Source organism: Eutrigla gurnardus, assembly GCF_963514095.1.
Source record: "Eutrigla gurnardus genome assembly, chromosome: 1".
Taxonomy (NCBI): domain Eukaryota; kingdom Metazoa; phylum Chordata; class Actinopteri; order Perciformes; family Triglidae; genus Eutrigla; species Eutrigla gurnardus.
The window spans coordinates 21,513,226-21,531,805 of record NC_139915.1 but is presented as its reverse complement, the minus strand read 5'-3'; the positions used below and the strand labels follow the sequence as shown (position 1 = coordinate 21,531,805).

At 42.1% G+C, this 18,580-nt stretch overlaps 2 protein-coding genes across 2 annotated transcripts in view; one reads left to right on the top strand and one right to left on the bottom strand.

Annotated features, from left to right (window-relative positions):
• The window catches only part of ush2a (Usher syndrome 2A (autosomal recessive, mild)), a 273,785-nt gene that overhangs the window by 168,539 nt on the left and 86,666 nt on the right, over positions 1-18,580 (top strand). Inside the window, 4 exon segments of the mRNA XM_084005786.1 lie at positions 2,317-2,651; positions 11,988-12,143; positions 12,796-12,959; positions 15,697-15,906. Coding sequence (XP_083861912.1) covers positions 2,317-2,651; positions 11,988-12,143; positions 12,796-12,959; positions 15,697-15,906 — 865 coding nt within the window.
• kif28 (kinesin family member 28) overlaps positions 13,822-18,580 on the bottom strand; it is a 183,067-nt gene continuing 178,308 nt past the window's right edge. The window contains exon 28 of the mRNA XM_084006703.1: positions 13,822-13,936. The gene's annotated coding sequence lies outside the window, so the exon portion shown is untranslated. The remainder of the gene's footprint in view (positions 13,937-18,580) is intronic.

Here is an 18,580-nt window from a genome sequence, read left to right as displayed (position 1 = left end):
ACCAATTGACCTTGACAACACAGACAGGATTTTGAGTATCTCCCTTCATTCTCTAAATGGTTTCCATTTCATATCACTTCTTGCTCACCTGGGTACTCTCTTTCTCTTGACCATTATCTCATTTATCTTTTCTTTTCAATTTGCTTGTTTTGTGCATGCCTTTTTAGGAAGTGATATTCCCAGTAAGGGCATCACGACAAAGTATACCGCGTGTCTGCTTTTCTGTTATTAGCATTGCATCTTGATTATCCGTGTCCTTTTGGCTTCATCAGATTGTGAGTGGAGCAGGTTGTGATGCGTGTGATGCAGAAAGGGATGAATATCAGCACATTGATTGTTTAAATGAAGGTGTTGTTATCGGACTGTGATGGTAGCAAGAGGTCTGTGCAATAAAGCAAACATAAAATAAATAGATTTCTTTTGCACACGTACATCTGTAATGCTATAGATGAAGAAAAAATAAGTAAGACAGACACTATCTGAGAAGGTAACCACCACACTGTGTGTATCTGCTTTTTTGTGTGCACAATTCACAGCTGATTGGTTCTCATTCGCACACTCATTATCTCTGCCGTGGTAGTTATGCCTGATGCTGGTATTTAGTTATTCCAAAACCATATTAATAAACTTAAAATTAAACCATCAATTTGATTTTGTGACCCAAAATCATATTCACCTTTTCATCAAATATCAGAAAAAAATAAGACTTGAAGAGTTTTATTGCAGGATGACTATATATTTACCTTGATATTTAAGGGAAAATATTGTATTGTCGGCTGCAGAGGTTGGTTCTTTCAGTGCCTTTGAGTTTTTTTTCTATAATAGCATAGATTCACAAACTCACACACGTAACACATGCACCATGTCCTTACACACACACACCTATTCTCTCACACTACCAACTTTATCATCTGTTTCTCTCTCTCACTCATATCCACATGAACACATTTACAAACTCACACACACACACACACACTGTGCTGGCCTTAGCCCCAGTGCTCTATGTCAGCCCAGGGTCTCTGCTGTCTTCACCATCTCCAGATTACATCAGGCTATTCAATCTGTAAATGACTTCCACCACAAAGCACACCCAACACGCACTTTCGGAAATGAGCTGCCTAACTCAACATGACCCTGCCCATATCTGGTTGTGTGTGGCTCAGAGTGTGCATGTGTGTCCTGTATCACCTCATAGTGTCACTTGTTAAATTAATATCAAGGTTGCACGAGAAATAATTATTCTTGACGTTCATTCATAATACTCTCATCAACATTGACCACTTAATCACCTCCACTCATCTCAACGAGCTCTGGACTGATCAGTTATTGTACATGATGGTTTGTATCCATAAGTGTGATGGAGCACAGGAGTGTGTGTCTGAGTGTGTGTACTGTGTGAGGGTGTGGGCATGTACGCAATTGCTGAATTTAATTTTAACTACGTGTTGGTACGTGAATGTAACAAAAAAAAATAATGTATAGATCTTTACATCTGTAATTCAGATGTGTAGAGGTCCGTGTGTTAGTGCGCGCGTGTTTTTAAGTATGTGTGCGTGTGTGATCGTGCGCGTGCGTGCATATTAACATTTGTGTCTGTGCCAGTTACCTTCATCTTCACTCTGAAATGCTGACAGACTGAACTGTTTCCAAATCAGATGCAGTGCTCGACGACACCAAGCTTTTATTTTTGCATGCAGCAATTCCATTACCAGCCGTTTTCATTATTTTAGCATGGTGGTGTGCATGTGCGCGCGTTAGTGTGTGTGTGTGCAATCCGTGTTAAATTTGATGAAAGGAATTTTCTGCTCAAGTCAAAGTCAGGTTATCTTTCCCCACAAGGGAGTTCAACTCTCTCTCCTCCCTCTCTCTCTCTCTCTCTCTCTCTCTCTCTCTCTCTCTCTCTCACACACACACACACACACACAGTGACAATCTTAACGCTTTACATTTACATATATGACAATGTATGCACACATGGATACGACCTACATAACATCACTGGTAGGACTCATCTGACTCCAAGCTCTGCACTTTAACACACACACACACGCACGCACACACACACACACACACACACACACACACACACACACACACACACAAACATTGTGCCATGACTTTAGTTCATCCATCTAAAAGCTTTCTGTCATCCTCAGCATGCCGAGAACATTTAGAGTGAGATTACTTTTCTTGGATAAGAATATGACAGTTAGAAAGAATTAGTTAACTTGGCCTTCTTCTTTTGTATGAATATATGTTTCGTATATTTTTGTTGAGCAACCCAGAACTTACATCGTTAATATACCTTTGTTTCAGGTCACATGGTCTCCTCCTCTTATTCCTAATGGAGAAATCCATGGCTATGAGATCCGTCTCCCAGAACCCCGCGTCTTTCACGACAGCCGCAATGCTTCTGAGCTCAACATCAGAATAACGGACCTCATTCCGTATACAAACTACAGTGTTACTATGTTGGCATGTTCCAGCGGCGGCGGACATGTTGGAGGATGCACAGAAAGTCTGCCGTCGCCTGCTACCACATTACCCACAATCCCTGAAGGCCTTGAACCACTCTCTGTTGTGCCAATAAGTGAGTCCTTCCTCGCCATCTCCTGGCAACCGCCAAGCAGGCCTAATGGACCTAACATCAGGTAAGATGGATATTACACAGGATTTTTAAATTGCATGAGACCACCAGGCTTAGATGGCAGTCCCCAAATCAATCTCAGACATTTGAAATGACAAGGGTTTAAGAGAATACATTTGGTTTGGAATGAAGACACGTCCATTGATTGGATGAAATATTACACTTCACTGTAATCACATTGATTTAGTAGTGTAAAAAAGTCTGTTTAATCCCTGCATTACATTTACTGGCCCAGTGTTAGTTGTGTAAGTGGGTTGCCACAACATTTGTTTAGTCACATTCAATTTATTATGTAATTGTCCTCAATATCAATCGAGGACAATTATTTCTGCCGTCTGACAACAAGAAGGAAGAACATGAAGTACAAATTGGCAGAAGACAGATGATAAGGCAGGTGTTTGTTAAAAAGTTAAAATAATTTTATCATTCAGTCTCATCAACTCAATTTAATTCAAACAAATATCACCATGAAATGTCCATCAGTCAACATTCCCACTCTGGATCATACATCCATAACTGCTTTCAAAATGCAGTGAAGCAAACAAATTGCTTACACTCTTAGAAATAAACGTGCTAAGTAGAACCATATAAGGTTCTTCGGCTTGTCCTAATAGGAGAACCCATTTTGGCTCCAGGTAGAACCTTTTATAAAGGTTCCACCTGGAAACCCTTTTAGAGGGTTCTACCGAGAACCCCACATAAAGGGTTATACCTAGAACTGTGTGTGTAAGGTTCGATCCAGAACCCTCCATGAGAGGTTCTACAAAGAACTCATACTGGGGCTTGCACCAAGAACCCTTTCATTTTCCAAGGGTTTCATCTAGAACCCAAACAGGGAGTTCCACCCAGAACCCCTCATTAGAGGTTCTACAAAGAACTCACACAGGGAGTTCCACTAAGAACCCTTTCATATTTCAAGGCTTTCATCTAGAACCCACACAGGGAGTTCCACTAAGAACCCTTTCGTTTTCCAAGGGTTTCATTTAGAACCCACCAAAAGGAGTTCCATCAAGAACCCTTTCATGTTTCAAGGGTTTCATCTAGACCTCACACAGGGTGTTCTAAAAACATCCCTTTTCAAAGCTTTTCACAAATAACCGTCTTGTCCTCTGAGGGTTCTATAAAGAACCATATTGTATTCTAAAGATCAGTTTAGTTCATATTATATTGTGGTCATTTATCATATTGACATTGAACAAACATTCAAAACATTTTAATGAGAAAAACATTTATTTAAAGATAGTCCAACAGAACAGGCTGTGTAGGTCAAAGAACAGGTCAAAAGTCAGCATAGGTCCAGTGGAATCAGCAACATGACAGGCCAGACACACCATGCTGTCCTCAGTCGATAAATTTGTGTAATCTCCAGCAACGGTGACATGGCAGAAAGGGGAGACAAAAAATAATTTTAGTTCCATCAATCCAAGGTGCACTTACTGCGCCTTATTGTAAGCTATCCACAAACAATAAAATAACGCATGGTCCAATGAAAGGAATCAGAGTACATACTGGACGTACTAATTGTGACAGTGGAACAGAATCATGAGAAAGTGAGGGAACCCCACAAAGTTTTCACATTGATTTAAATAATGTTAAAATACTTTTCAGTGTTATGTAACAAGTACTCAAAATGTTACGTATTATAACAATAATGGAAATCTCGGCAAAGCCCTCTTTTTCAAGGCAATGGCACACTTCGGCTTTCGTCCAAGCTGTGTAAGTCATTTCTACAAGAAAACAAACAAACAAGCAAACGAACAAAACATAACAAGAAACAAATGCTTAGTCCACCTTTCACCATAAAAGTCCTCAGCTAGGGTCAAGCATGCTGAAATAAGATATTATATTTAGCTCACCTTGATTCTCTGAAGTTTCTTCTGTTCTCTCTCTCTTCTGTTCTTCTTTGTTCTGTTCTGTTCACAGTAATCACTATTGGTATGTCACACCTGGTTTGTAGAGGGGGAAGACTAGACCATATGGTGCAATCCATGGGGCAACCAGCTCTTAACTCACACATGACAGCCACCATGGGGCCAGCTCCCAGGCCCAACAGACCAAACCTCGCCCTTTCCCCTGGGAGATCAAGGTTCAATTCCCGGCATCAACAAACCCTGATGCGGTAGCCCCAAAGTCAGCATTACAATATAATGTTTGCATCAGTTAAGGCTTGGCCTCTGACGTCAAAGACCTTCCTTTATCACTGAACTTATGTGCAGCTTCACAACTTGACTAAGCCAGTAGGCAGGGTACAGCAGCCATGGGATGAGGCCCATCATGGAAAAGTATGAGGAGGAGACAAATACATGAGTAAAATTGTCTATAAAATAGGTGTTTAATATTTTTCAAATTGTCTGTCACTAATCCACAGATCACCTCAGTAGGCATTAACATGGTCACTCTGCATCAACCAGGCCTTGAACTCACAACCTCAAACTGTATCTGTAGATCACGTGACTTGTAACAAACTTTCAAAAGCCTTTGGCCAGTGAGTAGTATAGCTCACTTAGATGCCCCAGAAAGAGGGGTTATATCCTTGCTGTAGGGGACCCAGGGTTCAATTCCCCTGGCTACTTCTTTGCTGTGTGTCATTTCCTCCTGAAGAAGGCAGTAGTGCAGGGGTGCCCAACTCCGGTCCAGGAGAGCCCCCACTGCATGAAAAGTCGGATTTTCGTCCCTGTAAACGCCCGGAAATCTCCCTAATTTTCGGGAGTTAACGACAATTTACAGGCTGCGAACGCCGCGTTCGTCTGTGCCGAAAATTGTCGAAAACGAACCACAGCGAAGGCTCTAATTAGCATATGAATAGCAGCGAAACCGCGCCTGGCCAGAGATGGCTTGAATATCCTCACTCAGGATTGGATGAAACCACTAGTTTTAAACAAGTATAATCGCTCGTGATTGGTTGGCAGATCTGGACATTATAAATGTAAAGCCAACCCACGTTGGCAGATCTGTCACTATTGGTCAACCTGATGAGTCATTATAAATGTAAACCCCACCCCCGTTGGCAGATGTGTTACTATTGGTCACACTGGGTCTTTTAAACAAGAATAATCACTAGTGATTGGTTAGCAGATCTATCACTATATATATATACATATATATATATATATATATATATATATATATATATACATATATGTTTATATGTATATTTATACATATATATATATACACATATATTTATTTATATATTTATAAATATAAATATGAATGAATTTATTGAGGAAAGGAAAAATTGCCAGGAGGAAGTATTCAAAAAAAGAGCTTTATTGACAACACAACACACAACTGTACAAATTTGCCCACACAACAAACAAATGAACTGGCGACATTCTGTCCGAATTTGGTCAATTTTACAGCCGCCTGCGGTGCGTGGCCCTGTACTTGGGAGTCTTCTCTAATCGCGACTGTAGAGTCGCACAGAGCTCGGTGAGCTCCTGGCTACGAGAGGATGGAGGTCGCACAATCCATCCAGACACCCCGCCAACGACGCCGTCCTCCTCATCAGACATCATGTCTGTGGTGGCGCACTTCCAACGGTCCACCTCATCGCCAGCAAGCACACTCCGTCTCGCTTCCAGCAGCTGTAAAACAATCAATAAAGACAATCAGTACTGCGCGATGCACTGCGCATGGACACAACACATCTATTAATGCACCTGAAAAATAGGTTTAGGTAGGTTTGGTCACATTGACCAAAAACGGATCTAATAAATCTAATAAGTCTTACCCTCTTTCTCCTGGAACGACTCCGAGCTGACCTCTTCACAGCTTCCGCCTGCGATGCGAGATCAGGCTGTGTGTGTCTGAAGCTCCTGCGTACCGTTTCATAGTATGTCTTACAGGCAGCTGGAAAACAATTAAATGAGTGGTATGAATACGAAAACTTAAGTCACAGTAAAATTAAAACAAGGAAGAAGAAAACAGTAAAAGTTACTTACACACAATGGCGTCACTATCAGCGTCATAGAAATCCGGACTTGCGGGCAAAGCTCCGAGCAAGTAAGAGGTCACAGCTTCGTTATGAGGCGAGGTTCGTCTGTGAAAACAAAATGAACAGTTAAGATCGGTATCTACTGTTAACGCATCTATTTCCTTATACAGCAGAATGAAAGCATATTCTTTAAATCGTACCCTTGCTCCGGTTCGTAGCGCCTACAATTCATCTCCGAGTTGTGAAGACGGCGTACTGCTTCCTGTAAAAGACCAACAACATACACTTAAACAAAGCAACTTAACGTTACACTGGTTCCTCTCTCTTGTTCTTTTACAAGGCTACTATGCTACTTTTAGCTTGGACTATTAGCTTTTAAGCTACTTTTAGCTTGGGCTTGCTCTGCTAATTTTAGCTTAGCTAGCAGTCACCGAACATATTCTTACCGCAATCATCCTGAGAGTCTCCAGCAGTCCTGGATATAAGAATTATAACATTTAAACCACATTTTCTTAAGTGAAGCCTCTCAGAGCAGCATCCCTCCTGCCTGGGAACGTTTCCTCATCGTTCCCTCCACTGAATGAGGCGCCCGGTGTCTGCATCCGTCCCTTTAACGGACAACGGTGCACGGCGTTATTAATCACCGTTAGTAAATATATAACCACGGTTTAACATAAGCACTATATTATTAGTTAACGTCGGTAAAAACGGCACATTTTCCGCTTCGCTTGCGCTCGCTAACCCCTATGGTAAATTACCGTCAGTAGGCTAGCCGGCTGGCAGGACCTTCGATTCGTAACGTTAACGTACAATGCCAACAACAATAAAGTAACGTTCATTATCAATACGATTTAAAAGTCAGCTGGAAACATAAAAGTCATGTTACAGTATACTTACATGTGTACGTGGTTTGTGTCGGGCTCCTCGCCAGAATCACCGCAGTCGTCCGCCATTATCCAAAACTTGTGAAGTCAGACGAGCCGCAATGCATTTTGGGAAGTTGAGTAGATTTAGCAAGGTCCGCTGTATACTCAGAAATTCTTGCCAATGCAGTATACATCCGGGCATTTCTCGCGTACACAAATTCACATACTATTGTATGTGAACGCACTACGTACTCAAATTTACGTCACAATTAAGTACGAGTAGGACGTTAGTATGGCATTTCGAACACAGCCGAGATCTATGATCTATGAACCCATCCTTGACCCTCTAGCAGAACTACGACCAGCCATTATAAAGCAGTTTATAGTTGTTAATGTTGTGTCAAAAGGTACTGCATTTAAACATGTTATTGCGCAAGTTTCCTGGCTTCATCCCCATCCGGACAGACATTTTTATGGAAAGCCAATAGAAGTTTGGAGCTTGCAGGGAACAGACACGTCATACCCAGCATCATTTCTGCCTGTTGAGCGCATTGCTGGGAGATGTGTGGTTAACACATCCACTGTGCATTTAAGCAAGACCAAAGAAAGGGTCACTGTAGTCATGCCACTATGCACAGTGGTTGAGCTCTAGGAGACTGTGATGTTGTTTACATGAATGTACATTTTACCTTTACGGCAAAGCCTGATTAAAAGTAATTGTTGAAGCAAATTGTTTTGTGTATCTTTGAATGAAGATGAAATTAAGTTATATCTTTGAATGAAGATGAAATGAAGTTAACACCTTTCAGAAAAATGTCACCTGGGGGAAAACTCCCCCTGCTACCCTGATTTGCATTTGTATAGCTCACAGCATTTCATTTACATGTTAAAGCCTCCCCTAGGATTACGGGGAGGGGGGTCATGGGGGGACAACTGCCAAGCAAGGCCCACGTTAATTCCCGGCAATTTACGTCAGTTTTCGGTGTTTCCTGCAAATTGCCGTTTGCAGTCGTAAAACCTGAACTTCCACGGCAATTTACAGGGCCGCTAACTGACGAAAATCCCACTTTTCATGCAGTGCCCTATCCTGCATGTTTTAGGTTTCTCCCTGCACTTACACACCTGCTTCTAATGATGTGCTCGTTATCAAGCAACTGAAGCTTGTCACAGGTTTGAAAATCGTTCGAATCAGGTGTGTTAGAGCAGGGAGAAACCTAAAACATGCAGGACAGGGGCTCTCCAGGACCGGGGTTGGGCACCCCTGGAGTAGCGTAACTAAACTTTAAAAAATAAACACAATTATAGCTGCTGCGCAGCGATGGGTCGGGTCCGGGCTATTTTTGGCATATTTAGGCAATTCTGAGCAACAAACAAGAGAATAGGAAGGCAAGACAGTGGACAATAGGCTTGTTCGGGATGGTCTTGGCTTGACTTGACTTGCCTTATCATGCCGACGAGAGCTGAAGGTGTCTGAGGGGGCGGGCTCTAAAAGAGACGGCAGCCAAACGCCGTCAAGTCGGACAACAAAGTCAACGTGACTATGGTGCTCAAGCGATAGAACACAGCAGCAAACCAAAGAGGATATGTTATATATATATATATATATATTACACACACACACACACACACACACACATACATATACATACATACACACACACACACGCAAGGCAACATGTGGAAGGCATTCTTTTTTCCAGTATATTTGTATTATCATTCTATGTTTGTATTAACCAGACCTCACATATAATAGGCCTACTCACAACACAATGCACGGAACTTAAGATCAAGCCATGAGATCAATGCGACCAAAATAAAAAGTATAATTTAACCACAAGGTGGCCGCCGAGTGCGGACCTGAACACATGTCATTGAACTTTAAACCAATGAGAACCATTCCACTGTAGCAGAGGTGTGGACAAGCCGGTTGCAGCCGCCGTAGACCGCGCTGCCAAGCGCTGCAAGAAGCGGCTCTTAAAAACTTGTTCCCACGATGTTTTGGGTCACGTGATATGGTCGCGACCCTGTGACGTCTTTGCAGTCGGCTGCTAAGTCAGACACAATTCTAGCCATCATGCATCGCTTTCAACCCACAATACATCACGTTAGGTAGCGCGCTGCAGGCGGCTACATCAAGTCGAATTCGCCTATTATAATGTTCATTTTGCACCAATTGAGGCTAAAATCCACAATTTCTGGAACCAAAGACCATTGTCTATCGCACTGAGCTAATGGACAAGTGGCAACTCAGCTGTGGCTTCACAAATTGAGTAAGCCATTCACTGTCGCGCAGGCAGATTTGAAACCACTGTAAAAAAAAAATCTGTTTTTGAGGTAAAATTCTGATATGTTTTTGTCAAACATCATCTACCATGACTCTAAAATTCTGTAAATTTTTTTCACAAAGACCACCAGGTATTTTGATGTATTACCATTACCACCCTTTCTGGGGCTTGAACCCAGGTCGTCTGGCACCAAGAACCAGCTCCTAGCCAACTGAGCCAATTGTCTGGAAGTGCAATCAGCACTATGATAGGTATGATATCTGTCAACATGGGAATTGAACCTGTGACCTAAAAGCAGAAGTCACACATTGTACAGACAGAGCTAAACAGACACATGATCAGCTCCCTCTGTCTCACCACTGACATGAAGGAGCTGTCAACCTGGCTGTGCGAGTGAGTGTCGCGAGTCAGAGGAGTCCCTGATCTACACATTCTGCTGGATATGGTACAGACTTAGATTTGAAGAGGGGGGGGTTAAAATCCCCATCACAGCTAATCTTTGCCTGGGTCAACAAGATTTGCTGATGAAGGTCTTGCTTTCGTATGGTTGTGAAAATGAATTGGTAACAGAACATTTCAGTTATAGGACTGCCATTATTTGTATGTCTGATCAGAAGGTGTAAGGTAATAGACTAGTATGGTGGACCTGATGACTCAATGCAGCTAGCTGGTTAACTTAGTCACTACTTCCAGTGACTTTAGACTGGGTGGCAGGTGTTCAAATCCCAAGATGGGCAATTGTTTTACAGTTTGATTAACAGGATCTGGAGAAGAAGAAAAAAACTAATGAAAAAAAAATGGAAATGAAAAGTATTTGTATCAGTAGTCACAAGGAATTGTATTCTGGACCATTATTGGTAAGTGTTATTAGGAAGTATGTCCCTGGTAACACAGGATCTTATACCCATGCTTTCAACAATCCCTGAAGAACTTTTTCTTCCAAAAACGGTTCTCTGGATCAAAATAGTTCTTACTGGAACCCTTAGTGTTACCAAGAACCCTTTTAAAACCCTTTATTCAGGAAAGGGGTTTTAAAGGACTCTCTGGATCAAAATGTTTCTTACTGGAACCATTAGTGTTACCAAGAACCCTTGAAAACTCTTTGGGAAAGGGTTTTTCAGAAGCAAATGGTTCCAGGTAGAACCTCAGCCCTTGTAGAAGAACCCTATTGTGTGAGTGTAGATTGCTTTGTGATGGTCATAGGACAGAGAGAGAACAGAAGAAGAAAGTTTATAATAGTTCTGTACATGTACATGTTCTGCCCAGGGGGCATCCATACCAGATTCCCGAACCACCTCAGCTGCCTCCTTTCGATGCAAAGGAGCAGTGGCTCTACTCCGAGTCCCTCACAGATGACTGAGCTTCTCACCCTATCTCTAAGGGAGACGCCAGCCACCCTCCAGAGAAAACTCATTTCGGCCACTTGCACCAGCGATCTAATTCTTTTGGTCATGACCCATCCCTCATGACCATAGGTGAGGGTAGAAACAATGCATCCAAAATCCAATACTAATTATTAAGAGCTAATATGAATGGACCTCAATCTGTGTGTCCACCATCATTTTACACAATTTGAATCAGTCCTCTGTTTTCAGTCATCTGTCACATGCTGGAGATGTTCAATTGTTTCTATAAAAAAAAAAACTTCAGCAAACGAGCAGATAGGAATACATCAACAAGCAACATGAGTGCCTTGGTAATGAGCTAAATGCTGTGCATTTTTTAATCCGTGTTTTCTCAGTCCTAACGCACATTCTGGTCCGTTTTGTTCCGTCCTGTTCTACGCTGTCGGTGATTAGGCCTAAAATAAAGGTCCATTTTCCTGGCAGGCGATTAAAATGCATGAGCCCGTCTCTCTGTTCTGCTCCGCTCAGCTCCGTGCGTTTGTCTATTTGAGTTTGTTAAAAGGCGGCATTAAGCCCTTCTTTTCTGATTACAGCAGAAATTAGCATCACTGTGGGGAGAGGAAAACACAAACCCTGCAGAAAAAAACACAACAGAGGGAGGGGCGTTTGGAGGGAGGGGTGAGACACAGAATAGAGATGATGAAAAACGGCAGAAGTGGAGGAAATGAGTGATAAGGACAAGAGTCAGTTGAACATAGTGTGTGCGTCTTTATGTTTGTAGAACCACATGGGTACAGTTTACGTCCCTATGCTCACATTGGTGCATTTGTGAATATGTGTTGTTAATGCATTCCTAAACATACAACCCTGTTTGTGCGTTTTCTTTTATTCCAAATTCCCCTTCAGATACAAGTTGCTCAGACGTAAAACCCACCAGCCCCTGGCCATCACCATGGTCCCCACGGTAACAGCCAGGTCCCCTCCCCCCTCTGAAGATCTCCATCACTGGCTCCATGTTTACTCCGGCACCAAATTGTTCTACCAAGATAAAGGCCTAAGCAGGTGAGATTACTGAAATGAGCTCTAGAGCAAACGCCGGCACCGCAGCAAACAGTGTGTGCAGAGCCGATCGGCGAGCTGCTGCTGATGCCGATCTTTTAATACCGCTCAAAGATACATTAAGCAAATATCCCAAAGAATTAAATTGTTTTTCACACAGCATCCCCTAATCTCAGTTTGGCACTTGGTGGAAGCTAATTTTTTCCCTCTGCTTGCTAAACGGCTCTGGATGTACTCTTTTCGGGTTTGTGTCTCTACTGCGCTTTATTCAAGTAGTAAACTGACAAACTTTTGAAGAAATCTTTGCCAGATTTTTTTTAATTTATGTCCTAGAAATTACTTTATAGAAAGTGATTTTTGTTTAATAGAAGTCACAAATATTATCAGGAATATCACACATTTTAGAGTTGATAAACAGATGGAGGTAGGTATGATTGATATTATGATCCCCATATTCCACTTACAGAGCATCACTATCATCTATTAATGTTCTTCATTCCTTCAGTTAGTGATTGATTCACAAGTCAGTATTTTGTAGCAGGAGCTTATTCTTCTTTTTTTTTCTTCACCAAGCTATTTTTAAACCATTGATAGTAGAAACAATTTGTTCAGCTTTTTATCATAGCACTGTAATCAAACAATTTTGTCTCAACAGATTCACACATTACCAGTACCAGTTAGTGGTACATAATGACGTGGGCTACACCTCAGGAGAGATGGTTTTCGGGGTGACCATGGCGGGGGTTCCCCACCAGCCTCCATCTCTGTCTGCACATGCAGTTAATCACACTGCTGTACAGGTCACCTGGACACAACCCTGTAAGATTAACCTCATAAACACACTCATAACTGCAGACTTTCAGCTTTAATTTGAAGGTATTTACAACCAAATCAGGTGAACAGTGTAGGAATTACAACAGTTTCTATGTACCTCCTACTTTTTAGGGGACCAAAAGTAATGGGACAATTGACTCAAAAGGACAGATGTGGGCTATTCCCTCATTATGCCATCATAAAGTAAGCAGGTAAAAGGTCTGGAGTTGATTCCAGGTGTCACATTTGCATTTGGAATCTGTTGCTGTTACTGCTCAATATGAGATCCAAGGAGCTGTCACTGTCAGTGAAGCAAGCCATCATAGCTTGAAAAATCAAAACAAACCCATCAGAGAAATAGCAAAAACATAAGGTGTGGCCAAATCAACTGTCTGGAACATTCTTAAAAAGAAAGGGCCCTAATTTTGTGGCGCAGTGCAGGGTGGCGGAGCCGGCGTAATGCAAGTTTCGACCAGCGCAGCCTTGCGCACGGTCAGTTTGGCAGTTTGGTGGATCGCCTGCGCCAAGATGGGTGTGGCGGCGCAGCAGGGGGAGGCGTCACAGATTGCAATAAATAATCACAACAAGCACTATTTAATGCAACTAATTGAATCAACACGTGAATTTATATCTATATAGATTGTCCCGTCACATCTGACGTCAGATCAAAGGCGGATGGCACGCGTAACGGAAACTCAGCCTGACTGAATTAACACAGCTGAAACTTGGACCTCTCAGACCAAAACATCTCCCTTTCTCTCTCCTGTTTTTCATATCTATCCACTGCTAATAAAATGCTTCTATGCCTGAAAAAATCTTTAAAAAAATACAGCAGTGTCTCGCGCCTCGGCAGCCTGTTGTGTCCGTGGAAACGCACAACTTTGCCGCGAACTGGAACCAGAGTTGGGGCTGCAGATGGTCTGAGCAGCACACGAGGTCCCGGTGTCCCGCCGTTCTGGTGTTGGACGGGGAATCCGGTGCAGCTGTGGAGCGCAGATGATGAAGACGGTGATGGTGATGATGAATGGCCCGGCCGGCTTGTGCAGGCACCTGGTTCTCGCCACTATTATGTCTACTGCTGTGCGCCCTGAGCCTGCTTTGTGATAGACATGCCTAAAATGTGCCTACAATTTCTAAAGTGATATAATATCGGCATTATAATTATTATGACTATACACATGCACAGCGCGTGATGAGCGTGGTGGGAGCGGAGGCGCTGCTTCTGTCATTGGGTTGTCAAGTGACGAAACTTGCACTGAACCTCCCCTAACGCATTAAAGGTGAGGAGAGGAGCTCATTTGATTGGTGAAGATCTGAATCGGCTGTGTTAATCCCAGTCCACGCCTTGTCTCCTCCGCGTCTCCCATTCGCACCTTCTTCTCCTCCCTCTTTCCCACTTGCGCGGGTGGGAGTGACGGGAGGCGTGACGGGAGGCGTGACGGGAGGCGTCACGGGAGGCGTGACGGGAGGCGTGACGGGAGGCGTGCCTGCGCTAGCCTGCGCGGTGAACGAAACTTGCAAAGTCTAGGCGGACACACCCCGTCGGCGTGGCGCAGGTGTGTTGTGCGCTGACTGCGCCTGGTCTACAAAACTAGGGCCCAAAGAATGCACCGGTGAGCTCAGCAACACCAAAAGACCAATAAACAAACAAACAAGACCACGGAAAACAAGCGTGGTGGACGACAAAAGAATTATTTCCCTGGTGAAAAAAAACCCCTTCACAACAGTTGGCCAGATCAAAACACTCTCCAGGAGGTAGGTGTCTGTGACCAGATTATAATTTGCCAAACAACACCTAAAAGCCTTTACAGTTCTGGAAGAACATCCTATGGACAGATGAGACCAAGATCAACTTGTACCACAGTGATGGGAAGAGAAAAGTGTGGAGAAGGAGAGGAACTGCTCATGATCCAAAACATACCACCATGGTGGTGGTAGAGTCATGGCGTGGGCATGTATGGCTGCCAATGGAACTGGTTCCCTTGTATTTATTGATGATGTAACTGCTGACAAAAGCAGCAGAATTAATTCTGAAGTGTTTCGAGCAATATTATCTGCTCATATTCAGCCAAATGCTTCATCACTCATTGGACGGCACTTCATAGTGCAGATGGACAATGACCCAAAGCATACTGCAAAAGCAACCAAAGAGTTTTTTTAAGGCAAATAAGTGGATTTTATGCAATGGCCAAGTCAATCATCTGACCTGAATCCGATTGAGCATGCATTTCACTTTCTGAAGACCAAACTGAAGGGAGCATGCCCCAAAAACAAGCAGGAACTGAAGACCGTTGTAGTAGAAGCCTGGCAGAGCATCACCAGGGATGAAATCCAGCGTCTGGTGATGTCTATGCCTTCCAGACTTCAGGCTGTAATTGACTAAAAAGGATTTGCAACCAAATATTAAACATTGAAAGTTGATTTATGATTGTTTCGTTTGTCCCATTACCTTTGGTCCGTTAAAAAGTGGGAATCACATATAGAAACTGTTGTACTTCCTACACTGTTCACCTGATTTGGATGTAAATACCATCAAATTAAAGCTTAAAGCTCTGCAGTAAAAGCACATCTTGTTTGTTTCATTTCAAATCCATTGTAGAGCATTGTGTGTATAGAGCCAAAAAGAAGGTAATTGTGTTGATGTCCCCATATACAGTATATGGACCTGACTGTATATTCGATGAAGACTTGTTTTCCTTACTGCCGCCTCACTATTCTCCCTCTCTCTTCTTGTCTTTCTCAGCTTTGCAAGACCTACAGGGAGAGGTGCAATCTTCCTTTTTGACAATAGCATCTGACAGGTCAAGTCAAATCTTCGCCTTCCCCCCTGAGATCTTCTCCACAGTGATAGCTGACCTTTGGCCCAGCAGCAAATATCTGTTGTCAGTCCAGGTGTCCAACGGAGCGCATAATACAACTAAGGCAACACTTAATGTCACCACAAAGGATGGAGGTATGAGTATATTTGTGTGATATTTGGCCAGCATCTTAGAAATTGTGAAATTGTGCTCTCTAACTTTAGACATCTCTTAGGGTGTTTCTGTGCACAGTACTGTATGTATATGTACGAGCAGGTCACAGTACGTAAATTCAATACATCCAAGAGAGGGGTCTGTGTTAATGTGCATTTCTCTGCAACTCTGTGCTTCACAAGCGATGTTAAACACATCATGTAGTACGGCATGAAATCAATACAAAGTGTGTGTGTGAGGCAGATTTAAGGTGTTGTAAAATGCTTGTTGGCATCACAGGCAGACACATACACATACACGATAACTGCACACATAGCCACACAATCAAGCGGTGTGCTACCTGTCGAACAAGACAGCAAAACATGGCTGTTCCCCTGTCTTATGCAGGCTATAATTACCGTACTCCACAATACAACACATCACATAATCTGTTCCAAAAACAAAAGTATTTTGTTGTTGTTTTTTTCTTTTTCTTGTCTATGAAAATGTCCACCAATATGCTGTGACATCATAACAACACACCTCTTTGATAGAGGTCTTTCAGCTTTAGTTGACTCTGCATAACCTATTAATATTGTAAAATGAACACCTGAGACTCTTTATCGGGATGTAAAATCTGGAGCTTTCAGAGAGTGTATTAAATGGAATGTGAGCAAAGTATATCGGTTCCCGCATCTACTGGAATTTCCTTTTTCAGACAGGGTCAGCTTTTACTATCTTGAGCTATGAACTGAATGAGCTATCCAACTGTCACTATCACAACTTTTCTCTCCTAATTCTCCATAAAACTCTCAGCTATGGGGTCAGTTCAGTCTCATTAATAATAATGCACAGAGAAGGATTCACAAATGTATTTTGTGATTTATATATAAATGACTCTCTTCTCACAAATACATTTCAATACACACACAAATGGATATCGGTATGTAAAAATATAAAATAAATCCATAAATAAATAAATAAAAATAAGGTTCAAACACATTTCTCATCCACACACAAATCTCTTGTTTTAAATAAATGTAATATAAATCCATACATATATGAATTAAAAAATATTTGCAATTTTCATCAAAAACGAATTTGGATGTTGTTACATTTATATACAAACTGTTAAACTTGAATTTACAAGACGCTTTTCATTTGTGAACTTGTTAGCATTTGTGCGTGAACTGGTTTGTATTTGTGTGTGGATTTTTTAGACTGTCCTGGGGCCCGTTTCACAAAGCAGGTTCAACAAACTCTGAACCTAACCCTGAACTCTGAGTTGACCAACTCTGAGATGGGCAACTCTGAGTTTTCAGTTTCAGAACAGCAGTTTTGAATTAGTTCAGTCAACTCTGAGTATTCAGTTTCAGAACAGCAGTTTTGAATTAGTTCAGTCAACTCTGAGTATGTAAACTCTGAGTTACGCGCGTGCCTGCCGACTCTATAAAGCCATCATCAATGGAGCTCCGATACTACGATTCACCACGGGGAGAGCGTCATTAGATATTACTGAGTGTTTATGTAGAAAACAAGCTCATCCTGAGAAAGCGGAGCAACGTAACTGCAGCAAAGTAGCGATAGTTAGCGTGGCAGACAATTGCTGCCCGATCTAATGTGTATAACTGAATGAAACAGTCTATTGATCTAAAGGTAATAAGTCTTTATTTTCAGACTTGCACAGCGACACTGTGGTGTAATGGTTAACAACGCCGCCCACGGCGCAGGTGACAGGGGTTCAGCTCCCGTAGTTCACAAAGTAGCGCACTGAATTAATTAGCATTTTCATTGGGTGTAATCCCCCCAGGCACAGAAAGAAAGTGGCGTCAGTAGAAAATTAAGCATAAGAATATTGCGCAAATACGTTGACTAAGGCTTATGATTTTAATCATATTTCACATATTAAACAGTAAATATAAGCAGATATTTCAACACAGAAATGTACTTCGCAAAAACACTACCTCCGCAAAGAATCTGGTTGCGGATTATGTCCGCGATATGAAATGTTGAAAATGTCGGAGAATATTGTTTAGATAATATCTAATGTGATTGGAAGGAAAGGTAATCAAAATTGTCTCCCAACGCAAAGCTGCTAGAATCACTTTTATTTCCATATCGATTAGGTTGACGATGAAAGGACGGCACATTTTTTCAGAGTTGGTTCAGATTCCGGAAAAAGGCGGAGACATGTAGGGAGAAGCTCAGGGTTTGTTGAAGCAAACCTGCTAGCGAGCAGGTTAGGTTCACAGAGTATGTTACCCGGGTAACTGACTCAGATTTATGCTGAACTGGCTTTGTTAAACCGAAAAACCAGAGTTTCCCTCATCTCAGGGTTAACTAACTCAAGGTTTTCACTAAACTTTGTGAAACGGACCCCTGAAGTGGCTGGGTGAATGCATTGTTTTCAACAAGGAACTCTCTGTAGCCAATCAGATGCCTTCCTCGTTTTCAGCCAATCACATGACTGCATTCCCACAAGGGGTACCTCACCATGACCAGAGCACAGCTTTTTAATATTTATGGATTTATATTACATTTATTTAAAACAAGGCACATTTGTGTGTGACTCAGAAATGTGTTTGTTAAACTTATTTTTGTTTATGGATTTATTTTACATTTTTATATACCGATATCCATTTGTGTGTGTGTATTGAAATGTATTTGTGAGAAGAG